This window comes from Tubulanus polymorphus, chromosome 3 (genome assembly GCF_964204645.1).
Source record: "Tubulanus polymorphus chromosome 3, tnTubPoly1.2, whole genome shotgun sequence".
Taxonomy (NCBI): domain Eukaryota; kingdom Metazoa; phylum Nemertea; class Palaeonemertea; order Tubulaniformes; family Tubulanidae; genus Tubulanus; species Tubulanus polymorphus.
In genome coordinates, this window is record NC_134027.1 from 11,559,644 (window position 1) to 11,572,324 (window position 12,681).

A 12,681-nucleotide genomic window follows, 5' to 3' on the forward strand; every position below is an offset into this window, starting at 1 on the left:
GTGAAAAAGACACAAATAACAACTCATATATCAACAATCAATTCAATGCTTTAAACGAAAACGGTACTTATCGTTATCGAACATCTGAAATAGTTAACACTACGTGTCTAAGAGGATGGATTGGTATAGACACGGACATTGCTATCAGATACTTACAGCCTGGGATAGTCGCAGATTGGCAATTCGGGAAGCTGGCGAAATGTGTCTTACAATCAGTGGCGAAATCATCCTCCCTCTGCAGGGACTCGAACCTGATGGCATCGCTACACACAGCCACGGCACGAACCCCTGCATCAGTAGACCGGGTGCAGGTACATGCGCAGCTTTCCGAACGAAAACTGGCGGCACCAATCAGATTGCTCGTTGTATAATCGTTGAGGCAAATTTCAAGGAAGAACTATAAATGGGAAAACCCGGGCTAAAATAAAACGGGATTTCTGATTGGCTAAAAATCACATCATCTGAACTGCGCATGTATCTGCGCACACGGTCGATTATGGCAGGGTTTCGTGCCGTGGCAATCTCGATGCCATCAGGTTCGAATCCCTGCCGGGGGAGGATGTGGTGAAATAGGTATAGTATCCAATGATGTTGTAATTCAACATTTGATTCGAACATTTTATCATGAACATCAGTATGGCGCTATACTAGCAAAGGCTACAAATGGCGGAATTCTAGCTATAAAATCAGTTATATTCAGGGATGAGATAACATATATCGAAACAGTGAAACGGTCAACGACTGCCTTCGATATTGTCACAGATGAGGCGCATTCCGTGCTATGTTCCTTTAATGTAACTGGTGAAGAATGGGCTTCAATAAGCGGTTGTAAATCTTGGTAGTTTATATGGCATATAACTTCGATGAAGTCCGATGAAGTTCGATGAAGTCCGATGAACGAAGATGTTCTTTCGATTCTCCTTATTGTTATTCTAGACGCCATAGATGTATTTTAGAAAGGATGCCGATTGGTTACCCGTAGAAGACTCGAACATATGCACGGTTGTAGTGATTTCCAATGTCCAGCTGGTACTGTGAAATGTCCAACATCTTACTGTATACCGATGGGACAGGTGTGCGATGGCCGATCCGATTTTCCCAAATCAGAAGACGAGCGAAACTGTAAGACTTTATCATGTCCCGGCATGTTCAAATGTGGCCAGAAAAACCGATGTTTACCTCGATCTGAAGTTTGTGATGGCGTTGTAAATTGTATACATATCACTGATGACGAATCTTACTGCAATTCATATGTCCAGATAACTGTAAATGTCAAGGTCATCTAATTGATTGTAATGATGCTGGTTTAGTAGAAATCACTGATCCTTTCTCGGCATCAGTTCGAGTTCTGATTTTATCAGCAAACCGAGTTGCATTTAATGAGTAGTAGAACCTGGTGTTTTTGACTCATCCATTACCGTAAACATATCTCAACAGGAAATACATAAATCCACTACCGGTGAACTCCGATATCGAGTAAAGCCAGGTATTCGAACACAAAGACCGCGGCTGCTGCCATCTTCTGTTTGTTCTGAACTGATGACGTTCATGAATGACACCTATAAAGGATGTTACTGAAACCGGAGACCTATACACCCGTTTTTTTTCTTTGTTAAGACCGGGTAATTTATCAGTCACAACCATGTATATGCAGCATAATGACAATTTATGTACGAAAAATAAAATCGTAAACATCTATTTATGGTGGCTGATTCGGGCCAAGTTGAAGAAAAATCCGTGCAATATGCCGCGCAAAAAAATGTATTGCTTCGTTTCTGCGCTCGTTTCTGCGCGGTAAACGGAACGGACGGACGGACGAAGAAACGAAGTTCGTTTCTGAAGTTCGTTTCTGAAACGAGAAATGACCGCGACGAAACGGGCGCAAAATCGAAGGTCCTTTTCTGCGCTCGTTTCGGTAAAATTCTTCGAACCTTTGTTTTGCACCCGTTTCTGCGCGGAAAAGTTCGTTTCTGTGGCCCGTGGAAACGAAGCAATATATATTTTGCGCGGCATATTGCACGGGAATTTTTTTCTTACTTGGCCCGAATCGCTTTATTATAATCCTGAATTTGGGGATAAACCATTTTACAGTTGCTAGCCGCCATTTTGTTAGGGTCCTGTATTTTGTCCTGTATTGTTGTGTCGTTTTTTTCTCTTTTTAAAAACTATCCGTGATGTGTGTTGTATCATATTTCATCTGTCCATGGATGGATTTTGACAGTTTCAGCAACATTCAAACCGCATAAATCTCTAGTTTTCTGTTATGTAAGAATCATTTTTCAAATTTGCAACAATGCGACTTGAGAGCGATATAAAGATTTGCGGTCAGTTTTTTCCGTGCGCATAGAAATCAAGGGTACTGAACTTTGAAGTTCGTTATTTTCAGAAATAATTTTCTAAAAAATCCAAGCATTTCAAGAACTGTGCGCATAAATGCCCTCTTTCAGGTGAACTTTGAAATGTTAAGATATCTTGCCTAGTTTTTTCCCTATGGCACTTTACCTGCAGCGCATGTATTGTCATTCCGAGATTCGGCGCTGTTTTCTTTGCGTGTATTTCAGTATATGGGTGTTATTTTTTTCATTTTTACTACACTTGTCTCTACGGAAAATGGTTTTAATTGTTGGTACGAGTATCAGGTTTAAATATAACGGCATTAATACTGTATTCCGTTCTCCGGCGCTAGTTCGTAATGGCTGTATTGGTAGCCGCTTTTACAGCAGGCAGAGGCTTACGTACATGCACCCAAGAAAACCCAAAATATCACTCTTTTGTTGTAAATGCAATCCACACACTTCTTGCGTTTTTGTGATGGTAGATTTCACGTTTTACTTTTAATCACATGTGTCTGACATTAGGACTTGATACTTGATATTTCACCACCAAAGCAAGAAAATGTTTTCTTATATTTTCTTCCCGAGCTAATCAATCTTGTGTGTACTTAATAGAAAGTATTCATAGAAAGTAGCTGAATATTTGCCCCACCCCATTTGTCCAGCTTTTTGACCACTTCTCCATCCATCTAATTTCAGTAGATTTTTATGTAAATTAATTGATAGACTACTGATTTAAATGGTCATCATACTCGATTTTGAGTGTTATATTTCTTTTCTTCTTCCATCTCAATATAGGCCTATATATTCTCATCCGCGCGCAACTTCGAATACGTGATCAAAATGCCGCTCAGTCTCGCTGCTAAAACTGGTCAAAAAAATCCCTTAAACTCCAACATCTCAAATGTCTTCGATCTATTATTGCATAAATGACGTAATATTAAAACCTGATACTCGTACCAACAATTAAAACCATTTTCCGTAGAAACAAGTGTAGTAAAAATGAAAAATAACACCCATATACTGAAATACACGCAAAGAAAACAGCGCCGAATCTCGGAATGACAATACACGCGCTGCAGTTAAAGAGCCATAGGGAAAAAACTAGGCAAGATATCTTAAAATTTCAAAGTTCACCTGAAAGGAGGCATTTATGCGCACAGTTCTTGAAATGTTTGGATTTTTTAGAAAATTATTTCTGAAAATTACGAACTTCAAAGTGCAGTACCCTTGATTTCTATGCGCACGGAAAAAACTGACCGCCAATTTTTATATCGCTCTCATGTCGCATTGTTGCAAATTTAAAAAATGATTTTTACGTAACTGAAAACTAGAGCTTTATGCGGTTTGAATGTTGCTGAAACTGTCAAAATCCATCCATGGACAGATGAAATATGATACAACACACATCACGGATACTTTTTAAAAAAGAGAAAAAATGACCCAACAATACGGGACAAAAGTACCCTAACAAAATGGCGGCTAGCAACTGTAAAATGGTTTATTGCAGCGCATATAGCCCGGCATTAATTTTATGCACACATTTATTTGTTACCTAGTTACAGCAGCGACAATCGTGTAATATTCACTTAAAATAGCAATTTCATATCAAATATTCATTTTAAAGGTTATTGGCTCAAATAGTAATGTTGTTAATGTGTTCTGTTGATTATTTTGATATTTCTATAAACTAACTTGCGTATGCTCGTATGCGCTTGGTCTCTATTGGGATTAACTGTGCATTGGTTTCAACAGCAATTCAAATCTGCGTTCTTAATCATTCAGGTACCGGCATTTTGGGTGTTGGGTCTCTTGTGACATTCCAAATGTCCTCAAACTTGCCTAAAGTCTTCGACCATGTATTGGACCGCTTATTACTACGTCTTGCAAACATTTGCGGGAAAATCGCGTAGTTTATCACATTATTGACACAACAATGCATTAATTGAGGAGGTGTTTATTCAAAACCATATTTAATCTTGACTATCAGTCATAGATGGACACATTGATTAGTTTCAGAAAAATAATGCTAGTGACCATGTGCAAAGCCCAATGACCTCGAAACTCACTCAAATCATAGAAGATGTTATGAGCTACAACTTTCCAATTGATCATGGTAACAAAATATGTCTAGGTACCAATATAATAAGGAAATACTAAGCTATTCTACTTTTCAACGGCCCCTGGTAACTATATAGAATAACTATTGACCTTGAAACTCATCACAATCGTTAAATATGTCATGAGCTACAACTTTTCAATTGATTGTGGTAACAAAATATGCTTAGGTATCAATATAATGTGGAAATACTTTTTCCACCTACGAATGAGTACTGATGACACCAAGATGACCGCCAATTGCGTCATAATTGGCTGATCTCAGGTATAAAAGATGTCATTTCAAAGAATACCCATCACAAATTGCATGAAATATGGCTAACCATTAAGAAGTAACAGGACTCAGAATTCAGGCCAAAATTGACATCTTTGGGCACAAAATAGGCCACAGGACGGCCATCTTGAGTCCGATCGACACAATTTTTCTCATGCCGATGGGCCCTTGGAGGATACAAATATATCTGAAAGATCAAGGTAATTGATAAAAGCGTCTTAAAAATTTCCCTCGAAAACTCAAAAATGTGTAAAAAGTGCTGAATTTAGCGAACAACAATGGCTGCCAGTCGCCCATCTTGAATCTGAGAGGGCCGGTTTTTGGGCTGAAGATGTGTCTAAGGTAGATACATGTATAGACCAAAAATCAAGACATTACCTTGAAGCGTCTTCAAAACTTCCCAAAATAACTGGATTCCGTCTACGGACGGACGAACGGACGGACGGATAGACGAAAGGACGGACGGACGACGGTCGAAAAGTGAACGAAATAGCCCGCTGGGACTAAAGCCCCAAGTGGGCTAAAAATTGAAGGCCTCTGATGCGTGCAAGTATGAGCTCGCGTATATTGTTGCATCAATTATATGTATGTTATGTATATATTTATGTCCATTAGATCTATGTATGTATAGTGCATGTGCATGTGTATGTATGTTTTGTGCATATTGTAATTTCATTCTATGATCCTGTAATTATGTCACAATTTATTTTGCAGAATAAAAAGTCATTCATTCATTCATAGGTATAAATATAAACATTTAATTTCGACGGTTTACGGCGTCAAAAACATGACGTTGCATCAGTCAAATAAATATCAATCTCGTTATAATAGTTCTCGAATTAAGAGCGAGCGCTGATGATCACCTCGTACGGTTTTGCCATACATATTACACCGATATCATCTAATTCTGTCGGTCTACGCTTCAGATAATTTCCGTCTGGGAAACCGAACGTAAATCTCTGCATCAAGCTGACGAAAAACACGAATACTTGATGTTTGGCGGAGTTTTCACCGATACAGGCTCGTTTTCCGGCACCAAAAGTCAACCAGGATTTAGGACGAGCGACGATTTTACCGTCATCTTCGTCAATGAATCGCTCTGGTTTGAAATCCTCGGCGTCGATCCAGACTCTCGAATCGTGGTGACATGCATATATATTTGCCCAAACTTGAGAACCCTTTGGTATTTCATAACCATCTGAAATATTCAAATTAAAATTGTCGTGGTCAGGTGTGGGACATAGAACTCCTAAAGAGTACTGATTGCTGAGCTTACCGAGTTTAGCATCGACACTGGCTGCCCGAAATATAAGTGGACCTACAGGGCAAATTCGCAATGTTTCAAGCATGACCGCCTCACAATAAATCAAATTTGATTTATCATTGATAGTCGGTTGTCGATTACCTATGAAGTTAAAAATGAATGTAAGATAAATATCAATCATAAATATCTTTAGTTTTCATTTCAGAATCAACGTATATATACAGTGGACTCCGCCTACAGGAAAAGACCCGCAAAATGTTCAAAAGTTATACTAGACAAATACCGGTATAGATTTTCAGATTTGTTCACATTGACAAACAGTAGGGACAGAAAATCTCATCTACCGGTTTGAACGGATGACCGACCAGACCGGTACCGCTCTAGACGGAGTCTACTGTATTTCTCATACCGATTAATTCATCTATTTCTTTGTGAACTCGGTCTTGTACTTCGGGATGTTTTGCCATGAAGTAAAACAACCAATTCAGTGAATGAGTTGATGTATCCACTCCCGCTAATATCAATAGATAAATGTACATATTATTGTATTACGTTTCTTCAAAAACATTTCAACAACTTCATCAAATGCCAACATACGTAGGAATAACAATTTTACCGGTAAATCCATCACTAATAGTTTGAATGAGATGTCGGTCAGAGAACTTTTCAGCTAGTTCAGCATCTTCCTCGCGTAGTTTTTCTCTTGCGTTAATCAGGAAGTCAATTAGATCTCCGATATTCTCTGCAAGATTTTGGAAAATTTTCATTTTTACTTCTAGACACATATCAGAAAATTAAAGATTAAGTTTTTGCGAATTATAGAGTTTCAAGTGCATGCAAATTACACGTATCTTAGTTTCTCAATTCACGAATAGATTAATAAAAAATACCTGCCTGGATCGTACTTGTTTACGTGTTCACGAAATTGTATTTCAAAGAAAGTAAGTATGCGTTCGTTGAGTTCTATGAATCTTCTAGTATTGCTCGTTTTGAATGGCAAATACTGCACGAAGGGCATAGCGTCCTCTAACAAACCATTACCGAATATCTCATCGACTTCCGCCAAATATGTGTACAGATTTTTGAAATCTTTATCATCGAAATCAAACCTTTAGGTCAAAATCTAAATTCAGTCGCATAATCTATCTACATTAAACGGAACAGAAATCTTATGAGATATGTTTTACTTACTGCAAATTAAACAGCATATCACAGATTACGTTGTAAATCATGAGATTAAGAATGGGTTTGATTTGCACTGGTTTCCCAATAACTTTATCGAATTCAGCGACACCTTTTTCTACCGACGCTTGGATTTTACTATCCAGTCTGGATCCACTCAGGAAATTCCTACACAGTAAATAACAATCCTTATTTTTTTGTACATGCGGAGTAATCACGATTACTCCAAGTACATATATAAACATAATGTAGCAATAATATAGGCGGAAAGATGTTTACCTCAGACCAGTTGTAGTTATCTTACGCTGTATTCTCCAAACCGGATCGTCGGGTCGGCCGGCAAATATATCTCGCCCTCCATCCCCAAATAATTCAACTTGAACAAAAAGATAAATATATTCAGAAAATTATCAAACACATCTATATAGCCTTCGACTTAGATATTAACTGATAGAATAAAACAGATGAGAATAATTAATTACATGACCAGGACGACGGCCGATAATCGAAGTCAGAACTCTGAACGAGTGCATTTGTTACCAAATCAATATTGTTTAATACGATTACGTTTTCTGGTCTCCCGATTCCTGTCAAAATAGAATAAACAAACGTTTATGTATATCGTAGTTACTAAACCGCACGTAAGAAATAAGCTAGAAGTTACCTAGTCTAAAGTTGAATATGTCGCCATACTCCTTTGCCAATTCTATGAAGTGTTTATAAAGTGGTCGACCTTCTTTTTTGAGCTCTGTCATGAAATAAAATATCTATATATCGTTAGACATAACGAGAGGGACTGGCTACTTTCATTGCACGTTTTTACACTATTAAAAAGGTACACGAACAAAGCTCTCACGTATCATTCGCAAACTGACGAAATTCTCTTCGAATTCTATACATAGACTTACTAAACGTATTTCCGACGAAAGGATAACCTTTAGGTCCCGGTGGAAGATTGTAGCGTTTTCGATTCAAAATCAAGTAGACAATCGCGAGAAAACAAGCAATTATTGTCAACGTTATTGCATCCATATTGAAGTGTGTACCGGTACTGGTATTTATTTCACTGCATACTAATGTACGGTGCAGTACTAGGCGATATCCATGTCATTTTTTAGTAGATCTGACCCAATTCATCGATTATTTACAATATGTGAATGATCTTACGCGTTTGAAACGATTGATATTTTGAACATTTACATACTTTTATAGAGATTATTTTTAGTTTGAGGTACAGGTTTCGACCGCATATATTTTTCAATAGACGCGATACCGGTACTTACGGTACCGTTTAGAAATCACCCGTGGTTTCCACGGGCTTTTCAAACATTATGAAATGATCATACCGGTACTTAACACATTTGTTTGCTATCTATAGTTCTGTTTCGTGCGGGTTCAAATCTTCATTACTGCGTACAATTCATACATTATGAAATGATCATATCGGCACTTTACATATTTGTTTCTATCTACAGTTCTATTACATTGGGCCTCCATTGGAAGAAATTAGAAATTTTCAGTATGTGATTAAGGGCCCCAGTATCCTCGGGCAAAGGTCAAGTCGGTCCCGAGATCCCATACGGTCTCTATGGGCACACCACATAATAGGCCACTCAATTCAATTCGCGTGCAATGAACTTATAAGTGGGAAGTTCTACGTTTAAAAATCACCCGTGGTTTCCACGGGCTTTTCACTAGTTTCTAATATAGTACAGTACAGTACAGTACAGTACAGTACAGTACAGTACAGTACAGAAACAACAAACAAAGCAGTTTTAAAGTTATTAAATTGTCATACGACATTTGCATGTTGAATAAATAAGGACAGTTTAAAGATGAGTTTTTTTCTAGTAAAGATAGTTTGCATCGCATACACGCTTGGTCTTCGTATATAAAAAAAACTGACAGGTAAACGCTGTCTCAAATCTTTAAAGGCATCGCACTCAAAAATAAAATGAAATTCATCACCGTAACGATTACTTATCTAAATTTACAAATCGTAACTAGTTGTCGAATCGGTAAAAAAGAAAAGCAATGTTCTTGGCCCCAATCAGATTTAAGCAGTCGGTATGATGAGCATTTGATAGAATTATTTATGTCTGCATGCCACTTTTGTAAAAATTGATCCTGCAAACATTGTTTTATCGTCAAGCGAAATTCGAAATTATGAAAGAAATTATCTCGTATGTCACCAAGGGGCTTCCGTAGTAATGTGCTACGGAAACGTATTTGGAACTCGTGTGAATCAGTCTAGAGGAAATATCACGAAGTAATTATGTCGTCAAAACGCGATATACGTATATCTCAATAGAGATAAACTAATTAGCGCGTATCTATGATGGCGATACAATGATATCACCACGGGTTGTTAGGTATGATATATATCACTTTTCACTTGTCAGGATGATTTTACCAATTAAAAGCTTTTCCGATTCCGCGTTTGATTTCAAAGTCTCAATCGATGAAACCAACTTCCAGCAGATACGAAAATGTTGACAATATTTCTTAACGCGCAGTGAATATCACACACACACAGAATTCTTCTACAGATCATTAGTTTGTTCAAACCAAAGTATCTCTCATCCTTATTAGTCTTTTCATCTTTGAATAAGGTGGGTCCAATTTTGCAGGTTTCTTGTGCGATGTTCGCTACTGCCATCAGTTTCAAAATAAATTCTTTGGCTTTTCAACAAATTAGAATAATGCCAGAGTTTGTAATTTTGCGAGGGTTTCCTCAGTGAGAATTTTATTCCAAATGATTTTGATTGAGGAAGTAGCGTCCAATTTTCTCTGAAAGTTCGTTTTGGCGTGCCAAAACAAAGAAAATTCCGTCTTGGCGCCCCCGCGAGTAGAGCCAGAAATTCTAACATGAAGACCGCGGCTGCTGCCATCCTCTGCCTGTTCAGAGCTATCATATTGATGACGTTCAGGATGACACCAATGATCGCTACCGGTCCGATCAGAGCTACATACATGTGTGTATGTGCGTGTGTGTGTGTGCGTGCGTGCGTGCGTGCGTGCGTGTGCTTGTTGGTGGAGGATTGTATCAGTTTCATTCTGAGTCAACCAGATTTTTTTAATACAGTGGGAAAATGAAAACTCATACAAACCGAATTTCGTATTAACCATTTGGTAAAAACAGTTCAATAATAGTAGTGGGAACCCGTTATGGACCATCGTACTAAGCGTGTTTATTTACTACAGAAATGAACAGGAGATCGAATATATTTTACATAGTGATACCGGGGGTTCCGAACGTGATCGCACTAAGCAAATATTCTTATGTAGGAAAGGGCGGGGACTTCCTAAATTCATCGTATTATTAAGGTGTTCGTTGTATGGTGAATCGCACTAACGAGGTTCGACTGTATATGCTTTCCGGTTTAAGAATGCTATTTTCATATCGAATATTTAGATGGTCCATTGAAACGCGAAAAAGATTTCTTATTTCAACGAGCATCTCTATTAAACAGCTGCAATACGACAAGGCGGAATTTAAAGTTTGAAAAGAAATATACGAAAAAGTTCAAAGAGCTGTCCGCAATCACTAGAAATAGGGAAATTCTACGCAGATAATTAAGCTTGATCTCAATAGCTCTCGGATAGCCGTGTTTCAAAAACAGTTTAGCCAATCTATCAATAGAGGGCGCCGATTCACATATTATAAACACGGTTATGATGCCGACAATCATTTTTGTAGCTTGTCTATGACTACTGGTTACTTTTTGATCATTCTGCATCATAGATTCTCTGGATTTCTGACTCTTTGCTAGTGAAATGATCAGCACGGTGTTGATGATAATAAGCAAAATGAGCGGTAAAGTTACAAAACAAATGATGTATGAAGCATTGTCTATAGCATAGATTGTAGCTGGGTCCAGTGGGCTGCCATTTCGGGCTTTTAAATGATTTTCTCCAGTGCACCGATTTATACCTGGAACTAAATGATAATTGTGTACGTATAAGTAGTTTAAAGTCTGTAAAACGACGACGAAAGCCACTAGAGCTGCGACCGATTTAATCGCGTTTTCTTTCGTAGACCAAATTTTAGCTTTCAGCGGCGCCATTATAACTATGAGTCGGTCAACAGAAATCAAGACGAGACACCAGTTTCTCGTTTGCAATACCGCGTTGTACAACGGGTCGATATTTTTCGCAAGCGATAAATTAAAACCCCATCCCGAGTAATAAAACCCGTGTTTACTGACTCCTTTATTACCGTACATGTATCTCAACACGAAATACATGAATCCAGTAATAAGAACACCGATATCGAGTAGAGCCAGAAATTCTAACATGAAGACCGCGGCTGCTGCCATCCTCTGCCTGTTCAGAGCTATTATATTGATGACGTTCAGGATGACACCAATGATCGCTACCGGTCCGATCAGAGCTACATTTACATAGTATATAAACACGCTTACTTCGTGACGAGAACTACACATAGTTTTCTCATCGTTAGTCAAATTCATCTCACCGAATATGTTTTTGAAATCCATGTTGTCATCGGCCGATGAAGTGGGTATCATAGTAAAGTATCGTATTATATAAGCCGAGTGAATGTTATATCTATATGTGTTTGCAGATGTTTTTAAATTCATAATGAGTTGTGATTCAATATCAAATTTCTTATTCTCATCAGCAGTGTTGATACATCCATATTAAATCAGTGTTCTGCGAATCAACGTTCATCGCTTAGAACCCACCGACGAATTCAATCGAAATCAATGTTTAAGCCTTATATATTTTCGTCAAATCGAACAAGACTTTTAATTATAAAATTTATTCAATACTATCGAAAGAGATAAGAGCTATACGAATATCATATGGCTTGAACATTTTCTAGGTCCCCACCATCATTTTCTCGTACAAGTCTTGAAGTCATCCCCTAGACTGCGAACCGTATTCAAGAGAAACATATCAAAAATAATCCGAAACAAAATTGAAAAGAGTTGAAATAAAATCTATTGCTAATAAATTTCTCATAATTGGCCTGGTCGCTTTTGTAAAACGGCAATTTGTAATCAGTTCATTTATAGCTGCCGGTGTTGGTAAGCTTGATTTTGATTAAAAGAAAGATAATGTACAGGATAGGTGTGGCCCGCTGGGTCAACTATTGAGCTTAGCAGACTGAGAAAGTAAACACATTATCAATTCTTTAGCCTTGTCAGTAAATTTCTATCCGATAAAGTCTTTTATTACGTTAATGATTCTATGCCTCACAAATCGCAAAAGCATTATAATGCGAGATGATATTGAACATAAGGTTAGAGACTTCTATAGTTGAAGGATGTTTATGCATTCACCAAGAACCTTAATGTCTCGTGTATACCACAGGTGGGTGCGGTACACTAGGATCGTAGAGCGACGGAGATCACCGAGGACGCAGCCACTTCCAGGACTGGGCGAAATTATACAGTGATGTAAAGTTTTTAGAACGATACCATAATTTTGCACTTGCTCAAATTTCTCCGGATAACCGCAGAAAATCATAAGATAAAGGCGTTTAT

The 12,681-nt window shown here is 37.9% G+C and overlaps 1 protein-coding gene across 1 annotated transcript; it reads right to left on the minus strand.

Moving 5' to 3' along the window:
* Positions 1–5,428: 5,428 nt before the first annotated feature.
* Positions 5,429–8,244, minus strand: LOC141902506 (cytochrome P450 2U1-like). The gene is made up of 10 exons (XM_074790271.1): positions 8,080–8,244; positions 7,836–7,919; positions 7,654–7,758; positions 7,451–7,547; positions 7,181–7,339; positions 6,884–7,098; positions 6,606–6,731; positions 6,399–6,503; positions 6,002–6,130; positions 5,429–5,923 (listed from the first exon to the last, which is right to left on the minus strand). The coding sequence occupies exons 1-10, from the start codon at positions 8,201–8,203 to the stop codon at positions 5,565–5,567; spliced, it is 1,503 nt and encodes a 500-aa protein (XP_074646372.1). The 5' UTR covers positions 8,204–8,244; the 3' UTR covers positions 5,429–5,564.
* Between the last annotated feature and the right edge of the window lie 4,437 nt (positions 8,245–12,681).